At 47.2% G+C, this 19,041-nt stretch overlaps 1 protein-coding gene across 1 annotated transcript; it reads left to right on the top strand.

Annotated features, from left to right (window-relative positions):
* The first annotated feature begins 2,878 nt into the window (after positions 1–2,878).
* On the top strand, positions 2,879–4,711 carry LOC147121837 (uncharacterized). The gene has a single exon (XM_085977711.1). It carries the CDS (start codon positions 2,879–2,881, stop codon positions 4,460–4,462), a length of 1,584 nt encoding a protein of 527 aa, XP_085833837.1. The 3' UTR covers positions 4,463–4,711.
* The last annotated feature ends 14,330 nt before the right edge of the window (positions 4,712–19,041 follow it).

Here is a 19,041-nt window from a genome sequence, read left to right as displayed (position 1 = left end):
CCCTGACTGACCTGTTTGGACACCATTCACACCTTTGACTGCTGTGATTATCTCTCTGCCAAGGTGCGATAAATGGCAGTTGGAAAGGTTACCTGTAAACACCTGACATGATTCTCTGACTATATAATCTGTGTCTTTATGCATTTCTCCACTTCACCTGAAGAAGGAGCAGCGCTCCGAAAGCTTGTGATTTCAAATAAAGCTGTTGGACTATAACCTGGTGTTGTGTGACTTCTTACATTTGTCCACCCCAGTCCAACTCCGGCATCTCCACACCATACATCCTAGGGTACTTAAGGAAGTGGCCCTGGAGATAGTAGATGCATTGCTGGTCATCTTCCAGAACTCGATAGACTCTGGAACAGTACCCATGGATTGGAGGGTAGCTAATGTTACCCCACTATTCAAAAAAGGTGGTAGAGAAAAAGCGGGGAATTATAGACCGGTAAGCCTGACACCGGTAGTGGGGAAAATGCTAGAGTCCATTATAAAAGATGTAATAGCAGTGCACTTGGAAAGCAGTGACAGGATAGGACAAAGTCAACATGGATTTACAAAAGGTAAATCATGCTTGACTAATCTACTGGAATTTTTTGAGGATGTAACTGTTAAAATAGATAAGGGAGAACCAGTGGATGTGGTGTATTTGGACTTTCAGAAGGCTTTCGATAAGGTCCCGTATAAGAGATTAGCTTGTAAAATTAAGGCACATGGGATTGGGGGCAAGGTATTGACTTGGATAGAGAACTGGTTGGCAGATAGAAAGCAAAGAGTTGGAATAAACGGGTCGTTTTCTGAGTGGCAGGCAGTGACTAGTGGGGTACCGCAAGGATTGGTCCTAGGACCCCAGCTGTTCACAATGTATATTAACGATCTGGACGAGGGAATTGGATGTAGTATCTCCAAATTTGCAGATGACACAAAGCTGGGTGGGAGGGTATGCTGTGAGGAGGATGTTGTGAAACTCCAGTATGATTTGGACAGGTTGGGTGATTGGGCAGAAACATGGCAAATGCACTATAATGTGGATAAATGTGAGGTTATCCACTTTGGTGGCAAAAACAGGAAGGCAGATTATTATTTGAATGGCAATAGATTGGGAGAAGGGGAAGTGCAAAGAGACCTGGGTGTTCTTGTGCACCAGTCGCTGAAGGTAAGCATGCAGGTGCAGCAGGCGGTTAAGAAGGCAAATGGTATGTTGGCCTTCGTAGCAAGAGGGTTCGAGTACAGGAACAAGGATGTCTTGCTGCAGTTGTACAGGGTCTTGGTGAGACCGCACCTTGAGTATTGTGTGCAGTTTTGGTCGCCTTATCTGAGGAAGGACGTTCTTGCCATGGAAGTGAGAATATCATTTCGAGAAACAGAAACCAGAAACTGTAGAAACAGCAGAGAAGTAAAAAGGGCTGGCCTGATACCTGATCCTTAATTGTTAACGAGGCTGGCACCCATGATGTTACCCCTTGCTGATAGAAACAATGTAGCAGAAACTGTTTAGACTTTAGTGATTGCAAACACATTACCATAATGTTGAGGTGATCGTCAGGATGTTTACTTAGCTGTAACCCATTCAGTAAAATGGGACTTCTTTATTTCAAACTGCCAGACCAGGAAATCCAATTTAATGTATACATGCACAGCTCATGATTGGTGCAGAATGTACGAGGTGTTAATGCTCTCTCAAAAGCAGGGATAAAAATGTAGCACGCTGTATGAGAAATAGCTTGCTCTGTTGGGTTCGTTAGACTCTTGCAGGAGTCGGTGCTGACATTTCAGAGTAAGACTCCGCGGGTAATAAATCGTTTGAATTCTCCAGTTGTTCGACTCAGTGTTTGCTGAACCAGACTGAGGGTAAAAGAATCCGTTCTAACATTTGGTGTCAGAAGTGGGATCTCAACGGACAGTCACCGAGAGTTCGCGAACTAAGAGCTGAATCATCTCGGACGTGGAGGGAGGAAATGGGCCCCTGATGTGAGTAATTTTTGTACTACCTCGGTTTTCCTCCGATTCCGCCAGTCTGACGACGAGTCGGCCAATCGCTAACTCCCATGTGGTGTCCCGCCGAGATCCAGGTCAGTCTGGCGAATACTGGAAGGGATAGGTGATTAGGTCAGTGATCGGATATCACTGAGTGTCAGTGATCGGATATCACTGAGTGTCAGTGATCGGATATCGCTGAGGGTCAGTGATCGGATATCGCTGAGGGTCAGTGATCGGATATCGCTGAGGGTCAGTGATCGGATATCGCTGAGGGTCAGTGATCGGATATCACTGAGGGTCAGTATACGTACTGAGGGAATAACTAGGAACTGTGTAAACTTAGTAATAAGTACTTGTGTCAGGTAAGGTGTCGACTTAGTATCTCACTTGGCCCGCCTAGGCTCTGAACAAGTTTAAAACGCGACTGTGTAAAGTTCACAAGGGGAGTAAGATGGGCAACTGTTTAGATACCACGACTGAATCGGGTAGCGCCTTACAGACCCTTTGTGAACAACATCCTGACAAAGCGAAGCAACTCAGACAGTTGTCGGGAGGATTAAATAAGAAATTAGGAAGTGATCAATGGCCACTAGGAGGAACTAAGAACCTAGATGCCGCTAAAAAGGCTCAAGAACTAATTTGGAAAAGTAACAGGGGCACCACAGCCAAAGAACTAATTGCCCTATGGAGACAGTACTGTCAGGAACTGAAAGAAACTTCCTTGTTAGCAAGTTGGCAGGATAATGCCTTAAAATTAGGAATAGCACTTACAGGGGGAGGGGTAGTCAAATCAGTAGAGGTATTGAAAAAGGAATGTGCTCATGAGAAACGCTCAAAACAAAAGTCTGAAAAGACCATGAGCGAGCCTGGAAAGGCTGATAAGAGTGGATTACGTAATCCAATGATTGGCCTTGCCTTGACAGAGGGAGATGGTGATGATGATTTGGACGAATGGAATCACAGGGTTCATGTTGTTCCCCGCGCTCCCCCCCCGTACGTTAACATTTATCCCCCGGTGGCACCACCCGTACCAACTGCACAAACCCCCGCGCCGACACCTCAAGTATCTGCCAGTGTCGTTTCCCCGCCGCCGGCAGTCACGGTTCAGATGAACAGTCCCCCGCCGGTCCAGATGGGAAACCAACCACCGGGTCCCCAGTATACTGACCCCGTAGCTTTCCGTACCCGACACAAGGGAAGGAGAAACCCACTTCCCCCACCTTTAGATAGTCCAGTAGGGACGCGCAGACGAAGAAGAAAGAGACAGATGGTGCTGAGTAAGAAATCAAACAGTCAGGAACAGAGTTCCCTAGAGGCTCCAGACTATAGTGATACTGACGAGGGAGATTCGGGAGACGACTGGTCATCCCTGGAATCAGAATCCGATACCGAGAGACCCGCCAGACATAAACCGACACCCCGGCAGTTGCCGGTGAGACAAATGCCTAACCCTACATTTAACGCAAATATTCCAGTGGCCGCCGATAACCCCCGGACCATAGGTATCTTCTACCCCTGGAAACCTAACGAGATAATGGCTACCTCAGCCGGGATGCCAGATAGGAAGAAATCCCCCACCTTGTTTGTAGATTTCCTCCGGACTACTATACTCGTCTATAATGCTGAATCAAGAGACTTATGGGCTTTAGTACAGCAGATCTTGACTCCCACCGAACATGCAAGGTTCTTGATTAACCTAGGCTTTGCGGACCATGCCGCATTAGAGGTTCAATATGCACAGGGTGATGTTCGTGAACGTGCCATACTCACTGCCCTAACCACTACCCTGCAGAAGCCCGTTGATATATCCAAGGTGTTGGATACTAAACCACGAAAGGGCGAGGGAGCAGAGGAATTTCTAGAGAGATTCTCTGAGGTGTATCGGAGTCAGTCAGGAGATGCTAATTACCAGAACGGAGCAAACTCGCCGCAATACTGTGCTATCCTGATAAATTGTCTACCAACCTCGGTGTCTGAAGCAATTAAGACTAACAATATGGACTGGTCAGAGAATAGTCCCAGCCAGATGGCCAGGGCAGTGAAATATTATTGGAAAGAAAATAAGAGTCAGGAGAGTCAGCCCCAGGTCAAGGTCAAGACTGAGTACGTGATAAAAAAGGAAGAGCCAAAGCCCACCCAAGATGTGATGGGATATCAGATGGAACCCCAGCAATGTGTCCCAGGGTGGGTTGATGGACAGGGGTACAGATATATCAGCCATCCCAACGGACCAACCGTCCCTAATTATGGCCCACCCTACACTCCCCCAAGACAAAATTTCGGCGATAGAGGAAGAGGAGGGAGGCAAGCAGGGTCAGATACCTGTTTTAATTGTGGCCAGCAAGGCCATTGGAGCAGGGAATGTCCCTCCCGAAGACAAGGAAGAGGGGGCCACATGCGAGGACAACGGGGAGGTTGGCAGGGAAATCGGGGACAAGGAAGATATACAGACTTCTCCCAGAATAATCCGTTTCCCCAGTACTGACTAGCCAACCTCGTGGTGAACGGGTTCCAGTCGGACGAGGAGCCCGTTCTATCACTGCTGATTGAAGGGAGCCGGCATACGTTTCTGGTAGACACCGGAGCTGCTATGTCATCTGTCCGATCAGAGCTCAATCTCCCTAAATCCGGGGAAACACAAAGCCTGTCCGGATTCCAAGGACAAGTGTGCCAGTACCCGATATCAGAACCAGTTGAAGTAGCATTTCAAAATGAGTCTGTGAAACACCAATTCATGATCACAAATGGGCTGGATTGCAATCTCATGGCCAGAGACCTGTTATGTGCATTTCAGCTAAGACTTGAGTGTGGGAACGAAGGAATAACTGTAAAACCATGGGCCCCTAAAAGACAATATTACGTCTCTATCACCCCACAATGGTGGACTCTGGACTTAAAAGATGAACCCCCATCTCATGCAACCCTAGCTTATGATCGAAGTGGAAAGGATAAGGAATTGGAGAATTTTTACCAAGCTTATGAAGGGACTGAGTGGAATGTTGTTCTCCGAGCCATAGTTACGGGACCGGAGGGGAAAGCAGAATATGTTGAGGTTCCCTCGGAATTGTGGAAGCAACCCCTAACTGTAGCCCCACACATCACCCGGGAAGTGAACTCCCCCTACCGTGCGAAAGACCTGGGACCCATGGTAAAACAGGCAGTTGAACAAGCTAACCCAGATGACCGGCAGGAGCAGGCCCTGTCAGGCGGTCGAGCTATCCTGTTATACCAAGAGCCAAAGGTAGTCTTGACACAGTTGCACCACCACGTTGGGAATGAGGTACCGGAATACGTCAATCCGCAAGTGTGGGCAGAAGACCCCACACAGGTAGGATGCGTTAAAATAACTCCCATCCAAATCGCCCTACAGGAAAATGTTGTACTACCCTCTATACGACAGTATCCGCTGAAACAACAAGCGATACCCAGCATTGATAAACTGATCACGGGACTACTGGCACAAGGAATCCTGATTAAATGCCAGTCCCCGTGCAACACGCCCATACTTGCAGTTCCAAAATCAGGAAAGCCAAAGCAGTACAGATTAGTACAGGACTTACGATCTATCAATGCTATTGTACAACCGCTTCATGCACTAGTACCTAATCCAGCTCACATTCTGGCCCAGGTCCCTGCACAAGCGAAAATCTTTGCAGTAGTCGATCTCCAGCACGCCTTCTTCGCCTTGCCACTGGAACCGGCAAGCCAGTACCTCTTTGCCTTTACTTATAATGGACAACAGTACACGTGGACCCGACTGCCGCAGGGTTTTGTAAACTCCCCAACATTATTCTCTAGGTGCCTACAAGGACAGTTGCAGACTTTGACCTTGAAACATGGTTCCGCTCTGGTCCAGTACGTGGAGGACTTGTTAATAGCTAGCCTTGACGAACAAAGTAACCGGGAAGACACCGCCCAGTTGCTTAATCACCTATTCTCACTCGGGTACGTAGTCTCTCAATCAAAGGTACTAGTGGCTCAACAGAAAGTTAAATTCCTCGGCTTCTTGCTCTCAGCAACCGAGCGGAGTCTAGAGAAAAGCAGGATTGAGCCAATCTGTCAGTTTCCTGTACCCCGTAGTGCAAAACAAGTGAGGCAATGGATGGGGATGGTAAACTACTGTAGACAATGGATACCCAACATCGCTCTAGAAACCAAACGACTAACACCATACACCAGTATAGAGGGCGAGTTTCAGCTAGACCCTGTCGCCATAAGAGCGTTTGAAAACCTAAAAGAAGCATTGTCGCAAGCCCCAGCACTGGGGAGACCCCTGTATGACAGGCCCTTCCAGCTATACTGCACTATCCTCACTGATTGTTCGACTGCTGTCCTAACTCAAAAACATGGGGACAAGCATAGGCCGGTGGCTTACTACTCCTCGAAGTTAGATCCGGTAGCGCTAGGGCATCCCGTATGCACCCAGATTCTGACCGCCATCTATAATAGCCTACAATCGGCTGCCAACCTAACTTTGCAACAAGATATTACAGTATACAGTTCGCACTCGGTAACTGCACTATTAGGCCAATTACAAACTCAGCACCTCACTATGGCCCGACAGAACAAGTACAAGATATACCTGTTGAATAATCCTAAACTGCAATTTAAGCATTGTACTACTATCAACCCAGCATGCTTTCTCACAGAACCACCCCTCGAACAAACAGACCCAGGACATGATTGTCTATTTTTAATCAAGGAAGATACCTCCGTCAGGGAGGATCTATCTGATGCCCCAATGCAGAGTCCTGACACAACCATGTATGTAGATGGAAGTGCGTCCGTCAGCCCCCTTGGGAAAAGACTTTCTGGATATGCAATCATAGATCAGGACGGTAACACTTTGGAGTCTGCTGCCTTTGAGTCTCCGTATTCCGCCCAACAAGCAGAACTGTTCGCATTAATACGAGCTTGTATCTTAGGGAAGGACTTAAAGGTTAACGTTTATACAGACTCGAGATATGCCTTCGGAGTGGTTCATGATTTCGGACAATTATGGAAAAACAGAGGGTTCCTAACCTCTGCAGGAACACAGATATCCCATCAGAAATTAGTATCTGATTTGCTACAAGCCCTCATGCTACCAAAACAGATCTCCGTGATAAAGTGCTCCGCACACACAGCAGGACAAACCCCTGTAGATATAGGGAATAGATGCGCTGACCAGGGAGCTAGGGAAGCGTCCCAGGAACAACGAGTGGTTGTGCCTAGAATGATGAGCCAGACTAAAAGCTCAAATAAAAGCAAGTCTCCCTCGGAAAAGCCAATGCCAACCATCCAAGACGTCATTAAGTTACAGGAGGATGCTCCTGACTGTGATAAGGGACTGTGGAAACAGCTCGGTTGTACATATGATTGTGTGTCTAAATTATGGGTCACCCCTGCCGAGCAAACTTGTATGTCAGATGAGCTAGCATTATGGGTTATTGAATGTATACACTTTGCAACTCATTGTGGTGCCAGAGCAACTAGTGACACGTTATTAGCTACATGGTGGCATCCTAGATTACAAGCTCTGGCTCAAGGTATTAGCAGCCGCTGCCTCATTTGTCAGCAGCATAACCCGGGAAAAGGCATACCTTGTGAAATGGGTAAGACGCCGTTACCCACGAGTCCCTTTGAGACCCTCCAGATGGACTACATTGAGTTAGAAAGGTGTCAGTGTTATAAATATGTACTGGTTATCGTTGATGTATTTAGTAAGTGGATTGAGGCCTACCCGACTACAGATAACAAAGCCTCCACTGTTGTAAAAGTTTTAATGAGAGAAATTATTCCCAGGTACGGAATTCCAAACCGATTAAGTTCAGACAACGGCCCTCACTTCGTGGGTCAGGTAACCAAGGAATTCTGCACTCAAATGGGCATCCAACAGCAGTTACATTGTGCCTACAGGCCACAGGCCGCCGGACTGGTCGAGCGGGCTAATCAGACCTTGAAAAATAAACTTGCCAAATTACAGGCCGAGACGGGAACTACATGGCTCAAATTACTCCCCGTGGCCTTGTTCCAAATACGTACTACCCTGGCTGGTGCAGCAAGGTTAAGCCCTGCTGAAATCATATATGGCAGACCTCTCAAAACCCCGTGGAACCAGGAAGTCCCAAAGACTGTCCAGTTTCACCACATGACGGCAGAAATGACTAACTATATTTTGTCGTTAACCAGGGCATTGAAAAGTTTGCACTCCCGGGTACGCGCTGCCTACATCGACCTCCCCCCTATAGTCAGTCCGTCCAAAATCGAGCCCAGAACGTATGTATTGATCAGGAATTGGACGCGAAAAGGACTGGAACCTCGTTGGGAAGGACCCTATCAAGTCCTACTCACCACTCCAACTGCTGCCAAAGTAGAGGGAAAGAGTGCTTGGGTCCACCTCCACCACTGTAAAATTGTCAGTAATGCTATGCCTAAAACTTAAAGAATGCTAACCTCTCTTGCTTCCAAGAAATCTCTCCTTAAACAGACGTGCCGCGCCGACTGACCATGCAGACGCCCCTGTGGATCCTCTCCATCAGTGTCCTGCTCACCCCTGGAATAACTCAACAGCCCAGAAGGAGGACATGCCAGCGGAACCAACCCAAGCGGATACACCATCTATGCCCAGGAGACGTGCTTCGGTGCAATGATGATAACCCAGGCGGGTTCGGGAAATGGAACGTGATCAACTTGGACACCTACATTGGGCTTATTAGACAGCCCCACCGCTCGCTAATGCTGAGAAACGAACACAGAGGAACATTGCCATGCTATTGGACTGAGTGTAAATTTGATTACGTTTGCCGACGCCAGGCGACCAAGTCTGTTACTGCAAGACCATGCAGTATAACTACAGACACCAAAGGACAGAATCGTTGTCTGAAGTTGCCCTCTATTATGAGCAGCTTTGACTATTTTAGGTTAGAAGGTAGAAGAATTTGATCGACTAAATAAGATAGACGTACCCGAATAACGGTTGGTTATCATAGAATGATAAAAGGAGGGAATGAGAATATCATTTCGAGAAACAGAAACCAGAAACTGTAGAAACAGCAGAGAAGTAAAAAGGGCTGGCCTGATACCTGATCTTTAATTGTTAATGAGGCTGGCACCCATGATGTTACCCCTTGCTGATAGAAACAATGTAGCAGAAACTGTTTAGACTTTAGTGATTGCAAACACATTACCATAATGTTGAGGTGATCGTCAGGATGTTTACTTAGCTGTAACCCATTCAGTAAAATGGGACTTCTTTATTTCAAACTGCCAGACCAGGAAATCCAATTTAATGTATACATGCACAGCTCATGATTGGTGCAGAATGTACGAGGTGTTAATGCTCTCTCAAAAGCAGGGATAAAAATGTAGCACGCTGTATGAGAAATAGCTTGCTCTGTTGGGTTCGTTAGGCTCTTGCAGGAGTCGGTGCTGACATTTCAGAGTAAGATTCCGCGGGTAATAAATCGTTTGAATTCTCCAGTTGTTCGACTCAGTGTTTGCTGAACCAGACTGAGGGTAAAAGAATCCGTTCTAACAGAAGGAGTGCAGCGAAGATTCACCAGGCTAAAACCTGGGATGGCAGGAATGACGTACGAGGAGAGATTGGGTCGATTGGGCTTGTACTCACTGGAGTTTAGAAGATTGAGAGGGGATCTCATCGAAACCTATAAAATTCTGTCAGGCCTGGACAGACTAGATGCAGGAAGGATGTTCCCGATGGCCGGGGAGTCCAGAACTAGGGGTCATAGTCTAAGGATAAGGGGTAAGCCATTTAGGACTGAGATGAGGAGGAATTTCTTCACCCAGAGAGTGATGAACCTGTGGAATTCTCTACCACAGAAGGCAGTTGAGGCCAATTCATTAAATATATTCAAGAAGGAGTTGGATATATTTCTTAAGGCTAAAGGGATCAAGGGATATGGGGAGAAGGCAGGAACGGGGTACTGAATTTGGATGATCAGCCATGATCTCATTGAATGGCGGTGCAGGCTCGAGGGGCCGAATGGCCTACTCCTGCTCCTATCTTCTATGTTTCTATGTTACACACTGCTTAAAACAACTTGCGACTTATCTGTCCGGTTGATTTTTTTATGTATGTCAAATGAGAATGTCTTGAGAACGCATGGGTCTTTTATCTTTTTATTTGTGGTCATATCAAACAGTACAAAACAAAGTTCCATGTAAAAAATAAAGTTAGTTGCAATATCAAAACATTTATTTTTTGTTTAAAAGCACTATTACTTTTCCTATTAAATAACTACATTACATGCAATAAATAAATACAACTCTTAGGTCAAATAATATACATTCCAACCAGGCATATTTGCCTACTGTATGCCCCTTGAATGTTGCAGCCCTGGGTCGTTCATGAATATATCTTAGGCTGGATATTTTTTAAAGTTCCAGTACACCAAGGTTATAATTTTCCTCCCTCAACACACAGAGGACTTGGAGGATTGTAAATTAATTGTGTGCAATCTCCCTCATTAATAATTTTGGTCACTTAAAAGGGGCATACAGCATTTGTTTTTCTTTTAAAGACTAAGCAAGACATTCAATAGTGCAGTAATAAAACTAAGTATGTGCAATGAACCAGGTTAGAGAACAAACATAACCAATTTGGTCACTTTCCTAGATATGATGCCAATCCCTCATTGAGGCAAAATACTTGGCATCATGTACCTCATTATAAAATATCAAGTAGTAAAAACATACATTATTAAAAAAAAACTCATATTTACCCTGAATTGAACATTTCACCCCCCTATTAGGAATATGCAAACCTGGTCTGGGAGCAGAATAGGTACAATGGGCTAGATTTTCAGGCTTCCTCCCTCGATGGCACAAGAGTGGATGGTGCCACCGTCTCAGGGTCGGACGACCAGTCCCTGCTGGAGCCCCCAGCAGGTCCTTGATTCTCTGTTTCTTGGGTTACCTGTGGTGACTGTCTTGGCAGTAACTGATCTGCATGCCGTCTCCATGTTCGGTCGTCTCCGGTGCGGACTCGGTATGAAACGGGGCCCGTCTTTTGAATGACTGTAGCCGGGACCCACCGCTCCGGGGTGGTGTAGTTACGCGCGAGGACTTTGCCCCCCACCACAAAGTGTCGTTCTTTGGACCTCTGAGCTCGTCTGCTGACTTGATCCTGCTGATTGACGTGCACCACTGCTTCTGTGGACGTTGGCCTCAGCAGGTCAAGGCGTGTCCGTAGCTGCCTTCCCATGCGTAGGTAAGCAGGAGATGCTCCAGTCATAGCATGAGGTGTGTTTCGGTATTTCAGCAAGAAAGCATTCAGGCACTGCTTTAGAGGAGCATCACTTCTTGCCGCTTTCAACGCGCGTTTCAGCGTTCTGACAAATCTCTCCGCCAATCCATTCGTGGATGGATGATAAGGCGTGAAGAACGTGTGCTGGATTCCATTGCTCTTGAGGAACTCCTCCATCTCCTGGGATGTGAACTGGGTTCCATTGTCGGTTACGAACTGCTCTGGCAGACCAAATCGCCCAAACATCTCTCTCAGAGTCTCGATGGTTTTCTCCGTAGTGGTAGTGGACATTACTGCAACCTCCGGCCATTTGGAATGGGAGTCCACCGCGACCAGGAACATCGCTCGTTCCACTGGTCCCGCGAAGTCCAGATGGATCCGTTGCCATGGTGTCGCCGGCCATTACCATGGATGCAGTGGTGCTGCTCTTGGCGTATCCCTGGTTGTCTCGCATGATGGGCATGATTTCGCTTCAACTTCAATTTCATGATCCAGACCGGGCCACCAGAAGTAGCTTTCTGCCAGCTCCTTCATCCGGACAATACCACAATGTCCTGAGTGCAGCTCGTTGAGGACATGTTTCCGCAGCTTTGGTGGCATGATCACTCGCATGCCCCAAAAGAGGCATCCTGACGTGACAGACAACTCCTTCGCTCTTGACAGGTAAGGTAGGAGCTCAAGTGGTGCGTCTGACACCCATGATCTGTCTCCTCGCATCACCCAATCCAGCACCTTGGATAGCGTAGGGTCCACTCTGGTCTCTTTCTTGACCTGCTGGGCCGTGACAGGGGCATTGCTCACCATGTCAAAGTAGAAAATCTTCTGCTCACAGCCTTCAGAGGGCACAGGCAGCGGAAGTCTTGACAATCCGTTTGCATTGCCATGTGCTGCTGACCTCCGGTATTTGATGTTGTAATTGTGAGCGCGTAACATCAGCGCCCAGCGTTGCATCCTGCACGCTGCCAGGGAGGATATTCCTGTGTGTGGACCAAAGATCGATGTCAGAGGACAATGATCCATCAGCAAGGTGAATTTCCTTCCGAACAAGTAGTGATGGAACTTTTTGATTCCAAAGATGATGCCCAAAGCCTCTTTTTCGATCTGCGGGTATTTCACCTCCGCCTTGCTCAGGGACTTTGATGCGAATGCAATCGGCTTCTCTTCGCCTGAGGGAAAGATGTGGGACACGACCGCGCTGACGCCATAAGGCGACGCATCACAGGCCAGCTGAATCTGCAACGACGGGTCAAAGTGCGTCAACACTCTGGGGTCAGTCAAAGCTGCTTTGGCTTTCTTGAATGCAGCTTCGCACTCCTTCTTCCACGCCCAGGCCTTGCCCTGACACAGCAACTCATGTAATGGCTTCAACAGTGATGCCAGCTGTGGAATAAACTTTCCGTAATAGTTCAGGAGACCTAAGAATGACCGCAGCTGGCCGACATTTGTAGGTGCAGGAGCGTCGGCAATGGCTTTCACTTTCGACGGTGCTGTGTGTAGGCCGTCCGCGTCGATGACATGGCCTAGGTACTCCACTGATGGCTTGAAAAATTCACATTTGTCCTTGCGAACGCGTAAGCCATATTCTTCAAGTCTTCCCAGTGTTTTCGTCAGGTTCTGCAGATGCTCGTTGTCGTCCTTTCCTGTGACAAGGATATCGTCGAGATAACATTGTACCCCTGGAATGCCGCTTAAGATCTGGTCCATAGCCCGCTGAAACAATGCTGGTGCTGACGTTATACCAAAGGGTAGGCGGCAGTACCTGTAGAGGTCCTTGTGGGTGGTGATGGTGAGGTACTTCTGTGAGTCCTCTTCTACATGCATCTGCAAGTAGGCTTGGCATAGATCAATCTTGCTAAACTTCTGACCACCTGCTAGACCCGCGAAAAGATCTTCAATGATGGGGAGGGGGTACTGTTCAGCTGAGAGCACAGGATTCACTGTTACTTTGAAATCTCCACATAAGCGAACCGCGCCGTCACTCTTCATCACTGGTACCACGGGCGTGGCCCATTCACTGTGCGAAACCGGCACCAGGACCCCTATCTTGACCAGACGCTCCAGGTCAGCCTCCACCTTTGGTCTGAGGGCGTAGGGAACGTTCCTGGCCTTCAGGAATCATGGCTGGCTGTCAGGCTTCACCTTGAGTTTGACCGTAATCCCCTTCATACTCCCCAATTCTCCGTCAAAGACAGCCGCATGCTTTGTCAACACTGCCGCTAGCCCCGCCTCTTCGACTGACACCGCATTCACTTTTTTCCAATCCAGATGAATTTTCTCCAACCATGGCCTGCCCATCAGGGATGGATAGTCACCCTTGACCACGTAAACTGGCAGCATCATGGTTTGTCCATTAAGCTCCACCTTGACCTCCGTCTTACCCAGCATTGGGACTGTTTCCCCAGTGTAGGTCTTTAAGATGAGCTTGGCCAGCGTCAGTGATAGGTGGTTCAGTTTTTCTTTGAATAGCTTCTCTGAAATCAAGGAGACAGCGGCCCCCGTATCCAGCTCCATTTTGACCGGTATTCCCTCTAGTAGTGGAGTGACTCCATAGCCTGATGAGCCTCCATTCACCGTTAACACATGGAGATTCAGCTCCCCATCAGAGTCTGTGTCACTGTCTTCCTGTTCTTGTTTCACCATGTGTAGGTTTTTCTTTTTAGAACGCCAGTTGGATGTGTTTCCTTGTGTGTTTTTGTCTGTCTCTGTGTAGGATTGTTTGCTTTGCCCTTTACACACACGTTCAATGTGTCCTTTCTTTTCACATTTCCAACAGGTCAGGTCTTTACACCAGCAGTCAGATGGCTGATGACCTGACCTTCCACATCTGTAACACTCTCTGGCGCCCCTTGCATGCTTATCCGGTGTAGCTGCTACCCTGTGCACTCTTGTTGCAGCCCCCAACAGCTGTGCATCTTTAGCTGCTAACTCCATAGACACAGCGAGCTCCACTGCTGATTTAAGCATCAGTTTGTCAGTAGTGAGCAAGCGCTTCTGTGTTGCTTCACATCTTAATCCACACACAAACCTATCACGGACAGTGTCATTTAGAGTTTCACCAAACTCACAATGCTCAGTTAGCTTCTTTAGCACTGCAACATATTCGGCTATGGACTCACCCTCCCCTTGGTTTCGTTTGTGAAACCTGAACCTCTCGGCAATCAGCAGCGGCTTGGGTGCGAAATGTGTTTCCAAAACTTCCACAATCTGATCATATGTCTTAGTGCCGGGCTTATCCGGGTGCATCAAACTCCGTAACAAGCCAAATGTTTTTGCTCCGATCACACTGAGGAACATCGCCACTTTCACATCATCTTTAATGCCATTTGCAGTCACGAAAAATCTGAAACGCTCTGTATAAGCTCTCCATTGCTCCGCCGTTTCATCAAATGGTCCAAACGCTCCGGTTAGCATAGCCATTTTGTTATATATTTTTTTTCTTTACAGTCCTTTTCCTCCACTTTATTTTTTATTTTTACAGTCCTTTTCCTCCACTTCGTTTCACTGTATCGTTACTCTCCCCCTTCTTATTTGTGTAACACATGAAGCGCCACCTTTACGAGACGATTGCATCAGCACTAAACTGCGGGCGTGCCATTAAGAAAAGACAGGAACTTCTTACTTTAAACATCGCCGATTCCAGTGCAAAGTGATGCGCAAGTCCGTCGTCCTCGTCGCCAGTTTTGTTGTGTCTCAAGGGGTTTTATACCCTTACCTATATAACAATTAAGAAGGACTCCGGGGTGGAGAGTTTAGTTAACGGCCATTTTATTTACAATGTGCTTCTTCACTCAATGCACTACATTTCCCACAGTGCATTGCAAACCACCACTACGGTATCCCATGTGGGACAATTCTAATACACATTCAAAATACACAACAGTACTCCTCCACGTTGAACACCACTTGGAAGAAGCACTGAGGATAGCAAGGGTATAGAACATAATCTGGGTGGGGGACTTCAATGTCCATCACCAAGAGTGGCTCGGTAGCACCACTACTGATTGAGCTGGCCAAGTCCTGAAGGACATAACTGCCAGACTGGGTCTGCGACAGGTGGTGAGAGAACCAACGCAAGGAAAAAACCTACTTGACCTCATCCTCACTAATCTACCTGTCGCAGATGACAGTATTGGTAGGAATGTCCACTGCACAGTCCTTGTCGAGACAAAGTCCTGTCTTCACACTGAGGACACCATCCATCGTGTTGTGTGGCACTACCACTGTGCTAAATGGGATAGCTCCAGAACAGATCTAGCAGCTCAAAACTGGGCATCCTTGAGGCGCTGTGGGCCATCAGCAGCAGCAGAATTGTTTTCCACCACGATCTGTAACCTCATGGCCAGGCATATCCCTCACTCTACCATTACCATCAAGCCAGGGATCCAACCCTGGTTCACTGAGGAGTGTAGAAGTGCATGCCAGGAGCAGGACCAGGCATACCTAACAATGAGGTGCCAACCTGGTGAAGCTACGACACACAATTACATACATGCATGCTAAACAACAGAAACAGCATGCTATAAATAGAGGTAAGTGATTCCACAACCAACGGATCAGATCAAAGCTCTGCTGTCCTACCATATCCAGTCGTGAATGGTGGTGGACAATTAAACAACTAACAGGAGGAGGAGGCTCCATGAATATTGCCATTCTCAATGAGTACAAAAGACAAGGCTGAATCATTCTTCAGCTAGAAGTGCCGAGTTGATGATCCACCTTGGTCTTTTCTTCAGGTCCCTACCATCACAGAAGCCAGTCTTCAGCCAATTCAATTTACTCCACATGATATAAAGAAAAGGCTGAGTGCACAGGATACAGCAAAGGCTTTGGGCCCCGACAACATCCCGGCTATCGTGCTGAAGACTTGTGCTTCAGAACTAGCTGCGCCTCTAGCCAAGCTGTTCCAGTACAGCTACAACAATGGCATCTACCTGAAAATGTGGAAAATTGCCCAGTTATGTCCTGTCCACAAAAAGCAGGACAAATCCAATCTGGCCAATTACCGCCCCATCAGTCTGCCCTCAATCATCAGCAAAGTGATGGAAGGTGTCATCGACAGTGCTATCAAGCAGCACTTACTCACCATTAACCCACTCACCAAAGCTCAGTTTGCATTCCACCAGGACCACTTGGCTCCAGACCTCATGACAGCCTTGGTCCAAACATGGGCAAAACAGCTGAATTCCAGAGGTGAGGTGAGAGTGACTGCCCTTGACAGCATTTGACCAAGTATGGCATTTAGTAAAATTGAAGTCAATGGGAATTAAGGGGAAAACTCTCCGCTGGCTGGAATCATACCTAGCACAAAGGAAGATGGTTGTGGTTGTTAGAGGCCAATCATCTCAGCCCCAGGATATTGCTGCAGGAGTTCCTCAGGGCAGTGTCCTAGGCCCAACCATCTTCAGCTGCTTCATCAATGACCTTCCCTTCATCATAAGGTCAGAAGTGGGGATGTTCGCTGATGATTGCACAGTGTTCAGCGCCATTCACAACTCCTCAGATAATGAAACAGTTTGTGCCTTCATGCAGCAAGACCTGGATGATGTTCAGGCTTGGGCTGATATGTAGCAAGTAACATTCGTGCCACACAAGTGCCAGGCAATAACTATCTCCAACAAGAGAGAGTCTAACCACCACCCCTTGACAGTCAAAGGCATTACCATTGCTGAATCCACCACCATTAACATCCTGGGGGTCACCATTGACCAGAAACTTAACTGGACCAACCACATAAATACTGTGGCTACAAGAGCAGGTCAGAGGCTGGGTATTCTGCGACGAGTGGCTCACCTCCTGACTCCCCAAGGCCTTTCCACCATCTACAAGGCACAAGTCAGGAGTGTGATGGAATACTCTCCACTTGCCTGGATGAGTGCAGCTCCAACAACACTCAAGAAGCTCAACACCATCCAAGACAAACCAGCCCACATGATTGGCACCCCATCCACCACCTTAAGCATTCTCTCCCTCCACCACCGGCGAACCGTGGCTACAGTGTGTACCATCTACAAGATGCACTGCAGCAACTCACCAAGGCTTCTTTGGCAGTACCTCCCAAACCCACAACCTCTGTTGGCTAGAAGGACATCACCTCCAAGTTCCCCTCCAAGTCACACGCCATCCTGACTTGGAAATATATTGCTGTTCCTTCATCATCGCTGGGTCAAAATCCTGGAACTCCCTCCCTAACAGCACTTTGGGAGTACCTTCACCGCATAGACTGCAGCAGTTCAAGAAGGCGGCTCACCACCACCTTCTCAAGGGCAATTAGGGATGGGCAATAAATGCTGGCCTTGCCAGCGACGCCCACATCCCGTGAACGAATAAAAAAAAGTGGGCCTTGTCTTCTAGAATTCAGATGCTGCATGTTTTCATGAATCTGCCCTCATATATTTGCATAACCCCTAGATTAATAATTACCTTACTTGCAATATCCCATTTACTGGATTAACCTCATTTTGCACTACACGACGACACTCACTTTTGAATGCCAGATAAAAGCCCAGAATTTGCAATGGGTAATAACAGCGAACAGCTTTCTCTGCTATTACCCCTTTTGAAACTGACCGCAACTTCAGGATGTAGTGCATGCGCATTCTAACATGGAAATCCTGAAGTTGCGGCCAGTCATTCACTGCTCTGACATTGGCTGCGCTTTGCCCACCGCTGGCAATCAGTATAATCATGGAAATTAGTGAAACTGATGAAAACTTGTGCTTTTCCATGGTATTATTGCTGTTAAGTGCTCCAGAACTCTGGATTACTACCTGAGCCACGAGCAAATTTGGCTAGGGTAAATAAAATCAGAGAGTTAAATGCGTGGCTCAAAGACTGGTGTGGGAGAAATGGGTTTTGCTTCTTGGGACACTGGCACCAGTCCTGCGACAGGAGAGAGCTGTTCCGTTGGGACGGACTTCACTTGGCCAGTGCTGGGTACTAGAATCCTGGCGAATTGAATAACTAGGGCTGTAGAGAGGGCTTTAAACTAATTAGTGGGGGGGAGGTTTCAAGAGAGCGAAAAATAAAAATGTCAGCGGAGAAAGCAATAGAGCAAAGCAGCAGTGGGGAAATTAAAAACCAGAGCGTGTCAGGAAAGGACAGAATATATAAAGATAAAGGTAAAGTAGTAAAGGGGGTAAAAGCAGGAATAAATTGTCACAAAACATATTTAAAAGTTCTTTATCTGAATGCACGCAGCATTCGTAACAAAATAGACGAGTTGACGGTACAAATAACTACACATGGCTATGATCTGGTGGCCATTACAGAAACATGGCTGCGAGGTGACCATGACTGGCAAGTAAACATCCAGGGGTATTTGACTATTAGGAAGGACAGACAGCAAGGAAAGGGAGGTGGGGTGGCTATGTTAATAAAGGATGGAATCACTGCAATAGTGAGAAATGATATTAGGTCAAAGGATCAGGAAAGTGAAACAGTTTGGGTGGAGATAAGGAATAATAAGGGGAAAAAGTCACTAGTGGGCGTAGTCTATAGGCCTCCTAACAGTTGCAACTCTATTGGTCGGAGTATAAATCAGGAAATAGTTGGGGCTTGTAATAAGAGAACAGCTATAATCATGGGAGATTTTAACTTTCATATTGACTGGACAAATCAAATTGGGCAGGGCAGCCTTGAGGAAGAGCTCATAGAGTGCATTAGGGACGGGTTCCTTGAGCAGTATGTTACTGAACCAACCAGGGGGCAGGCAATCTTAGATCTGGTCCTGTGTAATGAGACAGGATTAATAAAAAATGTCCTAATAAAGGATCCCCTTGGAATGAGTGACCATAACATGGTTGAATTCCAAATTCAGT

The sequence above is a fragment of the Somniosus microcephalus genome, chromosome 3 (genome assembly GCF_052327205.1).
Source record: "Somniosus microcephalus isolate GS21.2 chromosome 3, FLI_Smic_1.0, whole genome shotgun sequence".
In the NCBI taxonomy this organism is placed as follows: Eukaryota; Metazoa; Chordata; class Chondrichthyes; order Squaliformes; family Somniosidae; genus Somniosus; species Somniosus microcephalus.
The sequence above is the reverse complement of the archived record's forward strand: the minus strand, read 5'-3'. Positions and strand labels throughout refer to the sequence as shown.